At 42.0% G+C, this 18,441-nt stretch overlaps 1 protein-coding gene across 1 annotated transcript in view; it reads right to left on the reverse strand.

The window, feature by feature from the left end:
* The window catches only part of nrg1 (neuregulin 1), a 62,815-nt gene that overhangs the window by 4,745 nt on the left and 39,629 nt on the right, over nucleotides 1-18,441 (reverse strand). The window contains 4 exon segments of the mRNA XM_080510305.1: nucleotides 7,745-7,866; nucleotides 7,954-8,107; nucleotides 8,811-8,913; nucleotides 14,456-14,479. Of these exon segments, the coding sequence (XP_080366431.1) occupies nucleotides 7,745-7,866; nucleotides 7,954-8,107; nucleotides 8,811-8,913; nucleotides 14,456-14,479 (403 nt within the window).

Here is an 18,441-nt window from a genome sequence, read left to right on the forward strand (position 1 = left end):
GTCAGCTACAACTTTCTAAGAATGCAGCTCAGCTGTTTGTTGATGCATCTCTTCATTGTCCTGAGTTCACAAATCGTTTCTCTCCAGCTGATGTGTCTGTCCTTTTATGGGACGCTGTAGTCACATAGTCTGTTGTATGGGTTGATGTGAGACATTACAACATACTGTAATCTCCTCATAATACTTCCATTGGTGTGTGAATGTGTGTGAAGAGGTAAATGTCAGTAATGATGTAAAGCACTTTGGGACTGCTCAAGCAGTTGAAAAGCGTTACACAAGTCAAATCCATTTACCTTTTTTTTTTTTTTTAATTCAGGCAGAGAACCCAGTGGGATCGAGATCTCTATTTATGTACCATTTCTTCATAAATTGAGATCGAGATCTCTATTTATGTACCATTTCTTCATAAGTCCACACTCCTCTCCTGAATACCAGGGCAAACACAAAACGGATTGGTTACTACTATGAAATAGTATCATATGGTTTGCCCATTTTGCCAATTTCTCAAACCCAGACACTGGCAGAATGCATGAAAAAACGAGCTGCATTGCCTCATTCCTTGTTTTATCCCTGTCTCCTTCTCACTTCCACCTCTTAGAGCCATATTTCAGCCATATGACATAATGGCATATTATGACACTGGCGCCAACTCTGACGCTACAGAATGTTTCATTAAAATTGACTTTATGTTGAAGTTGTAATCATTTTCAGTACTAAGTGTTTGATCTTGTAAAAATATAGACAATTTCATTCCACATACTGTGACACAACAAAGAAACACTTTGAAGTGTAAATTTAAAGGTTATTATAACAATATTTTACCAGTCTGGTCACTCAGGATGAAACTGGACTGTTTGTGGTCCCTGAAGTACATTAAATCTGATTTAATCATTATCTTGTATACATCTTATATACATGTGTATATATATTGTTATATATATGCACCATATAAAGGCCATATAAATTTAGAAACCAGAAGGTAAAACCTGAAGCGTAAAGGCTGTTTTATGCTTGATGCGTCCGTGAGCTCTGCACGGCTTCGTGCGGCCCGTTTCACCTGGACGTCACCGGTGGAAAAAAAGGCGGAAGACTGAAGACTTGATTTTAAAGGCACAAAAAGCATAAAGCTGCACATCCACTCTGGAAACACAAGATTTGACTCATGGATGTCAATTAGCTTCAGTGTCAGACTTCAACAGAGGGAACATTTCATTTGAAACGATGGTCGAATGCTCCGCTCCGCTTTCCATTTGCAGGATCACCTGCTGGTGTCACAGAGAAAAAGTCTACTTCTTCTGCTCTCACTTAATACTGCGGTGGAAGCGTGTTTGTGATGCACTGCCCCCTGCAGGTTGGGAGCGGGAACCACTTGCAGTACAAATGGCAAACACGTTCTCTCATGCTGATTCCTCACGTCAAAGTTCCCCACGTCACGCCCGTGCGTCAAGCATAAAACAGCCTTAAAGGCCCCTGCAGACTCCCTTTTTGAAGCCGTAAGAACAAGAAGAAAATTCGGCAGTGACGTCAGCAAGCTGCGGGAAAAAAGCTGCTTTTTCTGCAGGACTGTTCATACTCTAAGGAGAAGCTGTCAAACGTGCAGGCCACGCCCCCCCGTAGCAGGCCACGCCCCCGCACAGCAGCCACACGTCTATGAAGTGGAGTTTTCACTTTTCAACTGCACAGTTTATTTCTCGCCTCCAGTGCTGTCAGAAATGCATTTCTCTGAACTGTTTCAGTAATAAAAGAGAGAGTTTTTGTCCGAGCCACGATGTTGGTCCGGTTTTAACTACAGGAGCGCTTTTCATGATGCGTTCAGGTGCACCACGTAAGTCCGCACTCCAACATTTTAACAAGCTGCGGCTCTCATGCAGTAGCGATGTTGCGAGCTAAATATGATTAAAATAATGACTGATAGTGGTTAGTGAGCTGGAACACGTATGTGCAGCACACGGCAGTGCCGAAGCTTCTGCAGTGCGGCTCCTACACAGTTCAGCCAGGACGGTTGGCACAACCCAAACACATTTCCTTGGCTTGAAGGAGCTGGCCGAAGGAAATGACATCATCTTGTTCGGCAGGATCCTGGAATGCCGAACTTTCTTCTCGTTCTTATGGAGGATGAATGGACCTTTAGACCTTTAGACCTGCAGCTTTAGAGGCACACGTGACTCTTTTGCCCAGCTGAAGTGGCTCCAAGAAGCATTAGGATAATTATATGCAGTTTGTCTTCCTCTTATCTTGGTGGATGTGACAAATATAACATCATAATAAAAAGAACACAATGAAGGGTTAAATGTTGAGTTTCCAAAAGTTTTGGCTAAAACTGGTGTACACCTAAAACTGGTGTTTAAAAAAGGCAAACATTTAAAAAGAGGGTTGAAATGGTCCATCCATCCATCTTCTATACTGCTTCATCTTGTTCAGTGTCACAGGGTGTTGGAGCCACTCCCAGCTCACATGGTGCGAGTGCCGGTTGAAATGGTGTTTTGAGTCGAAAACGAGTCAACTGGTAAAAAAAAACAAAAACAAAAAAAACAGTGGAGGAATACTCCCAAGACTGTGAAAATAGCTGATACACGGTTATAGCCATAAACACTAGGGCTTTGAAAATGAACCGGCAACACGGACTAATCGATCGTCATGATTAAAAATGTTATCACATTGAATGAACCCAGCTGTAGTGGAACCAAAACTCGGACAGATTCAGCAACTGCACGGCTCATTTGTCACCTCAAATGTTTTCAAAAATGCTTTTTGCTGAACTGTTTTAGTAATAAAATAGAACGTTTGTGTCTGGGCCGCCATGTTGGTTCACTTTGAACTGCCCTGTCCAATCAGGTGCAGCACACAACTCTGAGCCACAGTTTCTATACTATGAGAAAACAAGAAGTTTTTACATTATAAGTTTTAAGAAATAGTTTTATACTTTTTTAAAAATACAAGTAAAATAGGTGTTTTTATTGAAAATGAAAAGTATTGGGAAAAAAGGCAGGTTGAACAATGAAACATTTTTTACACCTTCATATAAAATAGTATTTTTTTCACATTTTTATACATTATACATTTTTATACATTATATTTATCATATCCAGTGGTTTCTCAATAATGTAAAGGATAACTGGATAAAGCAAAGCATTTTTCAGAAATCCAAAGAGAACTGTTTAAAGATCTAAATAAATCTAAAGCCATAAACTGTAAAATGTTAGTGGTTTTGTCAGTTTTTTTAAAACATAAATATGTTATTTATGACAGACGGTATAGTGGTACTTCATTTCAACTATATTAAAAAGTGATTCATGTTTTTTTTGTATAAAGCCTTAAAATAACTTTCAGTATTCATCGTTGGGTTGAAAATGTCCATTTCTAAGTATCTCGGTATCTTCAAGTAGCAGAATTGTCTAACAACAGCATAAAAGAGGATTAATGACTTAATTATGTTATTAAGTAGACAGTGGAGGAGGTTCCCAGGTTGGAATCCCACTGCGGACAGGTCACTAATAGGGATCTCGGTCCAAGACCCTTTCCTCACCCAGACTGCCCAGACTTCTGCAGTATCAACATTACCTATGAGTAGGATGGGTTATTAGCATCGAGTTTCCTCTGAACACAAACTTTTCATTTTATTGTGAGTGTAATAAAGACAAATTAATGAGATGAATAGAGATTTAGTGCAAATCCATAACAGTTCCAGCAGCTGCAGACTGCATATAAAGATAAATAAGTGTTTGTTTGTTGTTTCAATTGGTTATTGGGATCTGAAACTATGATGTGTTTTCATTAATTTCAGAAAGTCCTACATTCATTTGAAGATTGTCACTGGGTGGTGTATAGAGCATGTGTGACGTCAGGTTTGAGAAGTTGTCTCTCAGTGTTCCATCTCATGTTCAAATGTTTCTCAGTGTGATTCCTGTCTGTCAGCTTGAAGCTTTAAACTTCCTCCTGGTCCTGCTTTTCTGCTTGTGACCCAAACTGGAAATTAATTGTTTCGTTACCTTGTACTTCAAGGCAAGTCCCGGAGTTGGGTGTGTCTCGGCACTTCTCTGACTGAGCATTTAAGTCACTGGTGCCACCGGTGGCATTCAGACGACCCCGGACGGCCTGAGTGGCACGTTGGCTATTCTCCGCCAGTGACATCACCGACACAGACTCGCTGTCAGACTGCACACTGGTGCTCCAGTCATAACTCCAGCTGCAGAGACAGGGAGGGTCATTTAGAAAATGGTGCACACACTTTGTGTATTTTAACCCACTGCATTTATAGTCTCAAGCCTAATTTCATGTGGCGGCAGCTCCATGGTGTTTCTGGGAGACCTTCCACAGGTATGAACATTAGTGACTGTGTTTTTTATGTTGAACACCCCGACAGGACATGAACAAGTTCAAGCACTTTAAGAAATACTTTATTGAAATACTGATAAAAATGTGTATTTTTAACATTGTTAACATGCGTTGAAAGCACTTTCAAGATTTCATTCATTTTAGTGTTTGTTGTTGTAAAGTCGGGATGAATAAACACCATAACACACAATTTATGACAGAAAAAAGTGCGAAACTGAGAAAAGTTACATACTATTTTACAAATTGTCTATGATAATAAGTCTAAATGGAATAAAATTGTCACTGGCAGTAAAAGGAAAAACAATGTGGTGGTCTGTTGTTTGGTCTCTCTGGTTGTTCCTGACGGGCAGAAGGTCAAGAAGAACTTAGAAATCAGAGTAAAATTAGTACACATGAAGCAGTAAATCCAACTGAGGTGACTTTATGTTCCTCAGTGTTTGTATTTCAGCTTAATGTGCTGAATAAATCTTTCAAATGTCCCTCACAGGACAAAAACAGCATGAGAAAGAAACAGTGCTCCGTCGCCTCAGGTGGTCTGTGCAGGAGGGAATCTCCATCGGGAAAAAAAACAACTTTGTGAATACAGTAGATCCGCACACCGGGTCGTTTTCTCAGAGGAATTTAAATATGTGTCGTCACAAACAAGCACATTTTTGAAAGCTTAGGAAAATGGTGTTACAGGTCAAATCGCATTATTATTATTATGACAAATGTTTTTGAATTAATCACTTCCCTCTCTCAAAATGAAATCTGTGAGTTGTACCCAAATCTTTGGGTGGCTCTGTGGATATCCTGTTATTCAACTTTATGTTTACATTTTTTGATACCTTGTTTCTGGTAACAATTTGATTTAATTCTGATTGTTTTTGTACAGTTGATATATCTAAGTGATTTTATTTATTGTCTCACTTAATTCTTGTTCTTGCACTACATATTATTTTCCACATTGCTGTTGCAGTTTTTTGTAATCAGAAATAATCAACCAGATGACACTTTTACTGTAAATACAAAGCTGTATCACTTGGAATGTCCAACCCCAGGCTGCTCCTGTAACTGAATGTTCTACATTTTGAGATTAAGAACCATATGTGGCTCCCTGGACATCATTCAGCATTCATTCATCTGTATTATTTGTATTATTATTGCATTGGCATTATTTATGTTCTTAACTGTCTTTATAAAGTTTATAAATGTCTTTATAAATGACATGTCATAAGACATGTCAGGCTGACAATAGGAGGATGTAAACAACACTGCCAGAGCCACAATGAGTTTATAGTAGGTGTGTGAATGATCAACAATCAATATTATTGGCAGAAATAGAGGGCCCCAAAATCTAATTTTGGCTCCACGGCTTGGACCGGCTCTGCCCGGGCCAATGTAAGTACAGTATTAACACTTTCATTTCAACTGTTTCGACCGTTGACTAAGTCTTTGAATTTTATTCAGAAGTTGTCCAGAAAGTATAAAGAATTGTGGCCATTTATTCTACTTTTAACACCTGCCGGACTAACGCCAGTCATTTCTCACACACAACTGCAGAATAACACCGGAGCAATAAAAACGACACCTCCAGAAACCAACACATACTACAGCTCCACTTCCCACACGACACTTGTCATTTAAAGCAGCAGGCTCAACGTGGACTCTGCCTTCATACCTTTGTTCACAAAGCCCAACTTAATAAAGTCAGAGTTGTACTTGCCAACATATCTCTCCTTTGAGGAGGAGGAGGCATCACTTTCATCTTCTTTTTTTTTTTTTGTATTAAAAACTTCTCCATCACTTTAGTCAAAAGTGTACATGTGGCTTCTTCTGCTGCTGATCGGAGCGTGTTCAACAACTGGATGACGCCTCGCTGCCATAAGAGGTGGGAAGCAGCATTGCGGTCCCGTGATATTCGCTGCCCTCAGGAGTAGAACTGAGAGGTTTTTTTTGCGTTTGTTTGGCACTCCTGCCCCAGAGGCCCAACGAGTGAGAATCCCTGGCCTACACTTCACCTTACATCTTTGATGCACCGTTCTCAGCCTTCCACTCCAAGTGCAACACATTTCCAAAGTGCGACTGAAAGTGGTGTTTTAAAATTGCATGCCTGCATATTTTTATATTCTGCATGCTTTATGACAATGCACTGACGACAAGCAGAGGTCACACACACACACACACACACACACACACACACACACACACACACACACACACACACACACACACACACACACACACACACACACACACACACACACACACACACACACACACACACACACACACACAAATCTGGCTTGCTCCTCAAAAACGCCTCAGTTCCTCTCGAACTGCTCTGACTTGCATTGTCATCAGCAAACATTTGATCCATTCAACCTGCAACATAAATAAGTCTCGACACAAAAACAAGAATAAACAATCAAATGTAATAGAAATATTTGTTTAAAGAACAATCTTATGCTCTACATAGAAATTCATATTAAATAGTTTGTACACTGATCTATAAAAAAAAGTAGTTTGCACTGTGTGAAGAGTACAGTTTTACACACTTAGAAAAAATACTTAAGACCTTGTGAGTTAAAAAATATTCCTGAATTCTGCTCGTACTGAAGTGCAAAGTATCATGTAATCTATTTATTTAGGTAAACTGCTGCCAGCAAGCCAGCTGAGGAAATAACTCGTCATGAGAACAGCAGCATTTCTCCTTGGAGCTAAAAGCCGAGGTCCTTTGCACAAAATTTCATATGTGGTAAAAAGAATTACATAAAAATAAGCAATAAAATCATAGTGCTAGGTTTGTGCAGTTTAAGGAGTGGAGGGCTTCAAATGTCCTGATTTCAGCCGACATGGTCAATAAACATGTGACATGAGGTGGAGAAGGACCAGCTGAGACTGGACATGGTCAGGAAGCCGGACCACCCCTCATCCCACAGAGAGCAACATATGTTAGCCCACTGCAGCTGTACAGAGAAGAACAGGACCTGCAGCAGGTGGAGAGTGAGGCAGAGTGACCAGCACAACACTGACCACCACACAGTGGGACTATTGAAGGAAGCCACTATTAGCAGCTCAGCGCTATCAAAGCACTTTACATGATCAGTGACATTCACCCATTCATACTCACACGCAAACAACAGCGTCTGTCGCTGAGAGCAATTTATTGGTTCAATGTCTTGTCCAAGTAGACTTTCACACACAGAGACGCAGAGATGGAGATCAAACCTTCAAACCAGATATGAGCTTTTCTTTAGAGGCGCCTCATAACATAAAGTAACTCTAAGACTTACTTGTTCATCTGTCACACAATTGTCCTCATAAATGAAGAACTACAAATATACACCCAGTAAAACATCTAAAGTCAGTAGTGAGATGCTGCTGTCAGTAGTTTCAAACTAACTGAGTGAACTGAATCCCTGCTTACCTTTGGGTGGAGACATGGGTGAATGTCGTGGGTTCATTTGCAGATAAGGCATATTTGCTTGTGGAGAAGGTTGTTTCGTTTTCCTTCTCGGCTGCATGCTGCATAGTCGTCCCGTTACATTGCTGGAAACACACGGAGAGCTGTCACGAGTGACTGTGGAGATTCAAACCTGCCACCTTTCATTGGACACCAGACAAGCGGAAGCTTACATTGATAAACTGCAAATCTTGAAGAGGCAAATTAGAAATCTGGCGTCCTGTGGCAGAGCTTGCAGGGTTGGAGCCAACACCATTCTTAGTGTTGTTGTTCCGCTTCTTCCTCACGCTCTGCCTCAGACGGTCACGTAGGTTCCTTCTCTGCTTCCTGTTCGTGAACAAATCAACTGGATCGTGAAGCAGCCCAGACCACAACTGGGAAACATGTCTGAGGGCAGTTTCTTAAGTGCCATTTAAGCCAAATCACATTGACTGAATGTAATAGTAATTAACAGGTTTACTTGTGTATAAGATAAGTATAAAATTCAGTCCATAATGTCATATTAGTGTCCAGTAGCACCACAAAATCCCCAAACCTTAATCACATCAGTGGATTTGGCGCTGATCTCTAGTAATGATGCCAGATTGTTAGAAGCAAATAGATTATTTTGAACCTCCAGCCTCTGAAAACATCTTGAAGAAATTTCTGTTTCCTGATCAAAGAAAAAAAATGACCTCAAATATTCAACCGTTTCTATTGCACTACTCTTTTTTTTCTGGTAGAAATGAAAGAAATATAGTTAGTTCATGATAAATTGTGCTTAGAAAAGACAAATTGGCGGTTTTCATCCCTGTAAGAGTCAACAGGCCGATTGGGGTCAGGATTATTCATGTCATTCCCTCTTCTCTCCCAGGAGCTATAATTCTATTTAAATATGTATTTTCAGGATGTTTTCTTTGGCATCAAATTCACTTTATACCCAGATTTGGAAAATCACTAGATGTGGGGATTCGGGTGCAGTATTTGAGACTAAATCATGTATAGAATAAAAGAGATTTATGTTAAAAATTAAAAATGTGACATTAATTACTTTGTTTTGCAGTAGGCAACCACACACATGATTCCAACGACTAGGAGTGCAATGCAGATTCCTGATATTGTTAAAATACGTTTCTGATACAGCTCCTCAGCTTCTGAAAAAGAGGACAACCATTCTTAAAAACGTCAGGTCTGAAAACACACAAAAACACAGACACAAAGACGAATCTAGTCAAAAAGCCAGAGAGGAAGAAGAAGGCCTGCAAAGAGGTTCACACTTTAAAAAAAAAACAACCTCAAACCAGAGATAAATATTCACTGTTGATGGTGGTGAAATGACTTTAAACTGTCATGACCACAAACATGGTCTTTATAACGCTCTTAGTTTGTAGTTAATTTGGATTTTATTCTGACAGGATTTTCTAAAGTTAGACGATGAACCACTTCCTATGGTTTGTTTGTATCAGTGTATGAATGGAGTGTTATATCTTATGGGGGACTGGGACTTGGTTGGCAGAGCACATCATTTCTCAATTGAAGGTTGCAGGTTTGATTCTCTATCTGTCCACATGTCCAAGTGTCCTTGAGCAAAACACTGAACTCCAAACTGCTCTCAACGGATGGGCTATGCATGGCGGCGACATCCATTGGTGTGGGAATGGGTGATTAACAACATACAATGCTTTGAGGACCGAACATGTGGTGGAGAAGCGCTATGGAAGTTAAATTCCTTTTCCATATGGAAGACATCTAAAAGTGTGTCTCCTTTGGTCAAACACTATAGTGCAGAGGTTCCCAACCTTTTTCCCTGCTAAACCGCCTCCAGTAAGGCGACTGACATCTTCTTAGACCGGTTGATTTTCCAGAACATTACAGTGAAGCCAAAGACGATATGCCAGAAGAAGCCAAACTAAAAGAAATGGACAGTTTTTCACCATCTGCTGTAGATTCTGAAGGGGGTGATGGGGCTCAGGTTGAGAACCACTGCAACACTCAGTAAAGAAGTTCACATTGGCACATTTCTTTGAGCAGATGATTATGTGACCCTGCCTCGAATTCTGTCTCGCGTTCTTTATGCTGTGATACATAGACGGTGTGCTTCCTGGGACATGTTACATTAGCCAAGGGCAATGGAAGCACAACCAGCGCTGTTGTATAACTGAGAGCAGTGGTGGCCTCCAGGTAGATCCCAATGTCATTGGTTCAATTCCCACAGCTGACGGGTTGTGACTGTGGGCCCCAGAGCACTGCCCCTCGTTTCACCCGCTCCCCAAGTGCTGTAAAGGCAGCTCACTGCTCTGAGACCAGGGGAGCACCACTCCGGTCCTCCAGGGCCCCTGTCCTCCATGTTCTAGTCTCTCCTTGCTTCAGCAGACCTGAATCTAATGATGATGTCATCACCAATAACAAGTCCCTCATTACAATCAGGTGTGTTGAGCAGGGAGAGAACTAAACCCTGCAGGACAGGGGCCCTCCAGGACCAGGGTTGGGGACCTCTGTGCGAGACTGTAGGATGACTAAATGCAGGCGGAGAAGAATTTCCCCATTTGGGATTATTAAAGTCTGAGCCAATTGACCTACACACTGAAAATCCATCCCTGAACTTTCTGTTGTACCAACACACTTTCAAAGTTGCATTTCCAAAATCCTTTAATTGCTGCAGTGTCATGTTTAATTACATTGAAGTGATGATATATTTTGTGTTAATTAATATTTAATACAAATTAGGGATTGTCCTGTATCCAGAGGTATGATGGCTCGATGGACAACTGCAAAAAGACAGTATACCAAAGGTCTAAAGTGGTCAATTTTATTCGACTTATAAAAATGTTTGTTTTTATTTTGAATGCAGTGATAGAAACAAGGTCCTATAGAAGGCTGGAAAAATGGTCTAATCTTGAAAAATAGCACTGGCAACAGCACTGTAATGTTGCAACATAGATGATGAAGGTTTTAGAGTTAGAGGAAGAAGGTCACAACTCTATGAGAGATCAGCCACGGAAATACAACAGGACTGGGGGATTAAAGAACTTGTTAGATTTATGGTTACATCTCAATGAATCTCTGTATGCATTGTAATGGATGTTGAGAATGTGGAGAAACAAAAAAAATGAAGAACAGATAGGATTCTATTGTAGAATTAACTGTATGGGATCAGAATCCTCTATTGTCAATGTCTAAGTCACAGCATGGACCTGAAATACATGTTATAAATGTGTTATTATCATCATCTGCGCCAGGCACATCACATTCAGTGCAATATCTTCTTTTCTCTCTCCCTCCCTTATCTGTCCTGGTTGCTGCTCCTTGTCTTGTCTTGTATTGGTCAGAATCCAGTAGGAGCCTCTCTACACCTCTGTCCAAACTGACATGGAATTGATCAGCTGCTCTCTCAATGCAATCAACCACATTTTTTTCAAGGAAAAGACTGGACAAAGGAGAGCCTGCCAGTCCAGATGGAACGTTTGCTGCTGGATACATGTTGGACTCCTGGGAGAGCTGGAGGATCGTGTGCCTGTACAGCCTTTCCGTGGAAGACATGGAAGACGTCTACACAATTGGATTTAAGCTGCTGATGGGAGCTGGCAGGTTTTCTGATCTATCGCATAGTTGGTGTGACGCTGGCAGCTGTTCTGTTTGGGCTGCCAGGCATCTCTGGTGCACTGAGCAGAGTCATAACACTCAGACTCATGTGATAAACGAACCAGCAGGATGCGACTTTGAACGTCTACGCGGGGATGGAATCCAACTGGAGAAGTCGACAGCTCAGCTCAAAGGTTGACAGCTCGGCTGGAGGCGAAGGTCCACCACATTGGGACGTCTTGGCTCCACTGCAGAGGACCGAGGACTCAAGGCTCAGAGGATTTGTGCTCGGCCGGATCAAGAACAAGTGTTTTCAGAATTGACTCCCAGACAGTCGGTAGCCTTGGCTGGTTTGTTGATCAACATTCTCCTCGATGCTTGGGTAGAAGGACGCTCCGTCCCTCCTCCTATCGTCTCACCGCGCTCCACCTGGAACCTTGTCTTTCTGAATCAGGACTATTCAAGGCTGCCTCAGGTCATCAGAGGCCGGACTGGTCTGGACAGACGGGAATGTCTGGGCCTCCCCTCACCGTCTTCCTTGGCTCGCCCCGCCCACCTCCTCCCCACCAAGTGGCAGAATGGAGACGTAGCGACGCCCCCCAGCGGCTGGCTGCAACCCCCCCCCCCCACACACACACACACACACACAGCCGCCACATGTGCTCGTATGTTGTTCTGTTACGTGTTGTATTGTGCTATACGTGCTGAGGAGTAGTTCCACTGTTCTCACACTGTACTGGTAAGGGCCATAGTGGGACCTGCTCTGCTTTTTTTCTCGTCATCTTACCTCCTGTTTTTACCCTCTTTTTTTCCATTGTAAATTTCTCTGTTTGCGAGATGAATAAAGGGATCATTCATTCATTCACGCATTCATTCAGTGCAAAACAGCAAGCTGATGAGGCTGGGGTCAAATACCAAGCGTTAGATGTTGCAGGCTCAGCAGTTGTAGGAGAGGCTTCCTGGATAAGTCGAGCAAAATGGGCCGATTGTTAAAAAAATAATTTAAACATTTAAATTGTGTGGTTTTTTTTAAACCAACAAAACAAATACAACGAAAAAAATTATCTCTATAATTTCGCCAAATGTGTTCATTGCTTATTTGGACACACGGTTTCTCTTTTTGGACTGATATTATTGAAATTAGCATCAAATGTTCAGTGTTTTTACAATGAGAATTCAACTTCTCAGAGATTTACTAAATAAGGTAATAACTGCTATAACTGCAGCATTTTTATGTCCAGCCTCACACTATCTTAACTTATTTGTCTAAATGTTGTTATAAGTGACAGCAAACATGTTTTTTTTTTAACTTGTTCCAAGTCTGTTTTTCTCCATGAGGGTTGATCTGGAACAATGAGCTTAATGATCTCACCTGACACAACTGCACACACATGAATTTATGGAAGCAGAACTCCTCCTGTCGTCACGGTGATTAATTAATATTCTAACATGAGAAACTCAGACTCCAAACAACTGGAAGGAGAATCTAAACTAAAAGAAGAGTAGAGAGGAAGTTCATCCTGACACCTTTCTGCTGGAATAAAGTGAAACTGAGTGATCACAGTGCCGTCCCATTATAATGCTGATTAATTAATATAATCTCACTAAATCAGCATTAACCAGTCATCTGTAAGCTGCTCTGCAGGGTTTCTCAGTGTCTGATTGGTCAGACGCTACAAGCTCCGCCCCTTTCGTGTGCACGTGCACATGTAGGTCTGGGTTGAACTAGAGAGTTGATAACCTGCTTGGTAGTCACGGTGATCAGGATCACATCTCGATAAGTCAACCAGGAAACAGATCCTGGGTCTGTTGATCACACTTCATAGTCCAGACCTCCACAGTTTTATTGTTTTGTTGTGTGTCTGAAGAAACCATGTGTAACTTGCTTCTTCCTACTTGATTCTAGTGGGGATGCCATTATTTTATGTTCATTCATTAAATTATTTATTGGAGCAGAACGTGAATTTTCTGTTTATACACTGGAATTATTTAATTTAATTTAAATATTTGCACCAAGCTGCACTTTAATTGTATTTCAAACATTTGAATGGTGCAGCTGGTCTGTTGTTTACAAATGCTGTTAAAAGCGATGTGAGCTTTAAGTTTGAATAAAGCCACAGCAGTTACATAACTCCAGTTGTGGCCACATGTTTTCCTTCTTTCTTTAGGGATCAGAATAGTTGTTGTTCAGTAAACAGGATGTTTTTAGACGTCAGTATCAAGCTGATTACAATCACGTATCATTAACAACTTTTAGAGTGACAAAAAGAACCTGATCGGTATCGGATCAGTATCTGCCGATCCTCAGGGCCGCAGTATCGGATGTTACTCTAATTGATTGCAGTCTGAGGTATAACATAGTTACGGCTGGATGGGTGGTATCCTCAGTGTTTCCAAATAATTGCACTTAATCAATTTGTTTGAAATTAAAAACTCTCAAGTCATTTTGAATTTGCAGAGCATGGCTGCACACTGCCCGGAAACATAATTTAATTCATTTTTGAAATTTATATTCCAACAAAGTTGAAAATTATATTTGTATATATTTCTATTCTATATTCCGTAGTTGTATTAAACAGTTTCCTTTGCAGATTCATTCACTTCAGTCAGTCTTTGTGTGAGCCAGGTTTCACAGCTTCTTGTACTGTCGTGCATGAACACAAACACTGTATATATTTATGGTAACAACAACCACAGCACACGTCCTGCCTTGAGAGCAGTGAGATAAGGCAAAGATTATAGAGGTGCTACTGTTGTTAGGAACAACTGGAAATGTAATGTCTGACGGAGGTGGAAACAGGAAGGCAGATGGCAGAAGATGGATGGAGCGTGACGTTGGTCTTTAGTGATATGCTGAGCACAGGTTGCAACAGAAAATTCAAGGAACGAAGACATACAACATCAGTACAGCCCCTCTTCATTGTCACTTTCACAATAAAACAAAGCAACATGGGACATTTGTTAGTTTGCAGATGCATCACACATACGAAATCATCAGAAGCAATTATTGTTAATGTGTAAGGTGTTTGTACGGATGGTCATGGTAAATAAGAGGAAACAGCTTTGGGCTTTGAGCTTTACATCTGCAAACCAAGAGGAAGAAATTGTCCATACCCATAAATTCAATCCCAAGAGGTTCTGTCAGTGCAGAGGTGACCAAAACAAAGGGAAGGAAAGAAAGTGGGGTTTTGTTGTTTTTTGTTTTTTTTTGCTGAAGTTCACATTCTCACATGCAGTTTGAAGTAAGAATAAGAATAAGTCAGGGTTAGGAAGTAACACACTATCAAACATTAACACAATATACACACAGAAACATTTATAAAAATGTCAGGTATCTCAAATCTGCCATCAAAGCACAAAGCAACCGTCTATTTGGTTTAATGTGAATTTATTGGATTGGATTTACAGTAATCAAGGCTGGTTTAATGTCTTTTAAAATCCAGGTAAAACTGCAGTTCATCTCTCAAATACACTTCAATTTACTTCATGTTACTTCATCTCATCTTCAAGTATTAGCTATTGTCTGAGTGCTGGACTTCCTGTATTTCACTGCAATTAAACATGTTGTCATTAGTAGAGAATAAAAAACATTCGTTTTTGACTGCTCGAGGTTAGAACTGTGAATAGTCAGACAAGTTGTTAAATGAAAGCCTGCAAATGCTGGACTAATTATTAATGTTTCGAACTTGATCTCATTTTACTGTTGCAAATGCAAAATTCAAATAGACTCACATTAAACTGAGTTTTAACATTTGTTTTAAAATAAATGTCAGTTTTAAACTTCACTTATCCACTTGAGATTCCTTGTCAAAATAAAAACCTGGTAAAGATAAAGACCTGGTCTCTAGTTTGATATAACAATAGCTATTCCTGATGAGCATGTGACAACCATAAGCTAAAAATTAACTTTCTCACTGCTCTTCTTTTAGTTGAGATTTCACATCCAGTTGTTTTGTTTCCCCCGTGTGTGTGTTTTGTGTTGGAACATGAATTCAACACCGCGACTGCACAAGTTCAATAAATTCACGTTTCTGCAGTTCTGTCAGTGTGACCATTATTATTAACTTCATTATTCCAGATCAACCCTCCTGGAGAAAAACAGACTTGGGACAAGTCAAGAATAAAAACATCCTTTCCAAGAGATTTGATTGGTCAGAAGGCAGAGCTTTACTCTCACTGTGATCTTATCCAGAGCGTAATCTGCTCGGGAGCAGGCGAGACATTCAGAGTTTGTTACTGGGGTGGTTTATCTTGGTAAGAAGTGAACAAGCGTCGTAGTACGGAAAAGCCATTATTAGTCATTGAAGTTATCTTGATAAGGCAAAATCCAGTGTCGTAGTAGAGGCCCCAGACATCCCCGTCCCCCACAACTTCCTCCAGCTCTCCTGGATGGACCCCGAGCCGCTCCCAGACCAAACCAGAGAAATGATCTTTCCAGGGAGTCCTGGGCCGACCTCAGGGCCTCACTTAGACTTGCCTGGAAGACGTCTGAAGGGAGACGACCAGGGACCAACCAAACAAACCAGAGCTTTGCTCCATAGCGCAGCTCCCTCTTCACCACAATGGTCCGGTACAGTGACTGCATTACTGCAGCCGCCTGTCTGAACCTGTTGCCGATACCACCATCCCTCCTCTCGTCACTTGCAATTAAGACCCTGAGATACTTAGGAGCCATCCACACAAGAACGCCGTTTCATGTAAATGTACCGTTTTTGGACAATCATCCACACGTTTGTTTGTTTTTTCAACACAGGTTCCAGATTGTGGAAATTCTAAATCCCCAGCTCAGCTTTGAGGTGTGGATGGCAAAGATGGTGCACATTTGTGCCCCATTCTGCCCCGTCTGCAGTCTGCAATGTCACCAAATAACCATAACAATCGCGGACTACATGCTCCAGATCGAGCTGCACAAGCTACTGATGCCTTGGTTTGACCAGGAGGAGGAGCATAGACCTATACAACTCAGACTTATACAGAAGTGTATGAGCAGGAGTCAGCTTCGATATTTCTATGATCTCTCTGCCTTTTTTTTTGACATTTTGGTGTATTTCGTGAGTCACAGCGCCCCTGAAGGCCTGGCATATGTACTACATGCCCTTAGGCATCACATTGAGCTGTGTTTATGGTGACGCGAAGACGCAATTTATTTTGTGAGAATGCCGGAGAGAAAAAATATTGTTTTGGCTTGTGTGGGCTTCACCGTGACCAGCATCCTGGAGTGCAAGCAGCCTTTCAAAAGAAGGTCAGAACTCTTGTGACTGTGCTGGAAGAGATGGGAAATCCATTCCTAGAAAGCAGTCAGGATCTGCTTGTCACTGACACCAAGGATGTTATGGATGCTGCACTGGCAGATGCTGTAATGCCAAAGAACTGGAAGGAGTTCCTTCGTGTAGATTGGAACAAAACTGAATTGTTTGGTTTCCTGTCAGCAGAAACCACTTATCATCCACAAGAATATGGCAAGGAACTGTATACAACACATGGAAGTGATGTTGTCAGCTCTCCTGCCGAGTTGGACCTGACCAGCCTTGCCCCATGTTCACACGAGGAGGCTGACACACGCCTACTTCTACATGAGGCAGATGCTGTTCTGAAAGGATGCAAGAAGGTGGCCATTCACACAGTTGACACTGATGTGCTGGTAGTGGCTGTGGCTTCATGTGGGTTACTGGGGTACTGGGTACTGTCAGCGTTCTCTGGCAGAGGAAAGAAGACTGCATGGGAAACATGGAAGGCTTTCCCAGAGGTGACTTATCATTCAGTGAACTTCAAGGCATGCCATCTGAGGTCAGCGAGGAGTCAATGTCACTAGTAGAGAGGATGTGGTGCTCATGTTTGATCAAACCATTGACATCACGGAGGTAAATGAGGCCAGGAAACAGGTCTTTGCACACAGTGCCAGAGCTCTGGAGAACATTCCTCACACTCAAGCAGCACATCAAGCAGCACATTAAGCGTGCCCGCTACCAGGCCAGCATCTGGAACCAGTCATTAGTTTCAAAACATGAGCTGCTGAATCCATCTGACTGGGTCTGGACAAAGGACACATCTTGGTGGCAGCCTCTGTGGACCACTATCCCGGAAGGAGCAAACTCCTGCGAGTTGACCCACTGTGGCTGAGAAAAGTGGTGCACTGGATGCTGCAAGTGCACAAAGGCAGCACTTAAGTGCACTGCATAGCGTTTCTGCTAAGGTGACTGTTGATTCCTTATAATTTGCAGAGATTCTCTCATAAAGCTTTTGCTCCTGTTCTTTGATGGAGGTGGGTTGCTGGAGGCAGCTCACCCAGCGTTAGCACACAGCTAACACCAGAGGCCTGCAACCAGGGGCCTCCACTTCTCAACTCCTCTGCTGACCCACCACGAGGGTCAGACCTTCACCTGATCCAGAGACCAGCACCCAGAGTCTGATCTCCCATCAACCAAGGGACACCAACCGGTTCCTCCAGGACGGACCAGGGAAACGACGCCTCACAGAACTTCTTTGTGTTTTCCTCAACTAGCAGGAAAACCATCACAGACCTGAGCGACCAGCTCAACAACCAGGGGGCTGTAAAGAAAGATGTCTCCTTACTCATCAACTTGGTCTTCTTCTATTCAGCCTGCAGAACCAGCCAACCATAGTTAGCAGAAGGTGCTAACTGCTACAGGCCCCGAAGGGCACAGTGAGCAGGGTAGGTGCTGGGGTGGCTGGGCAGTGCCCAGTGCCCTTTAAAATCCGGACTGTGCCAGTGGCACACGTCTCTGCCACGCCTCTCGTGTTCCGATAGGTGATATGGGCAACGAGCAGCTTCTGCCCTGTACCGGATCCCCGTCACGGTGCACACTCTCCCTTCCACAAGTAAGTGAGGGGAGAGTAAGTGTTCTGTCTTATAAAGCCCTGAGCTGCATTACTGCTGCCTGTTCATGTGCAGCTTCTGCACACTGTCTCCCCGTCACTGTAGCCCAGTTCAGCTGCTAAATGTGAGCACTGCTTCCAGGTGTGTGGTTAAGGATCAGAACCTCTGGCGGCTGAGGGATCACTGCATACAGTATGTATTTAGTTTTGTACTGTCATCTGAGTTTATTATTATTTAGTTTGTACTGTCATTGAGCTTAGTT

Source organism: Blennius ocellaris, assembly GCF_963422515.1.
Source record: "Blennius ocellaris genome assembly, chromosome: 15".
NCBI classification, from domain to species: Eukaryota; Metazoa; Chordata; class Actinopteri; order Blenniiformes; family Blenniidae; genus Blennius; species Blennius ocellaris.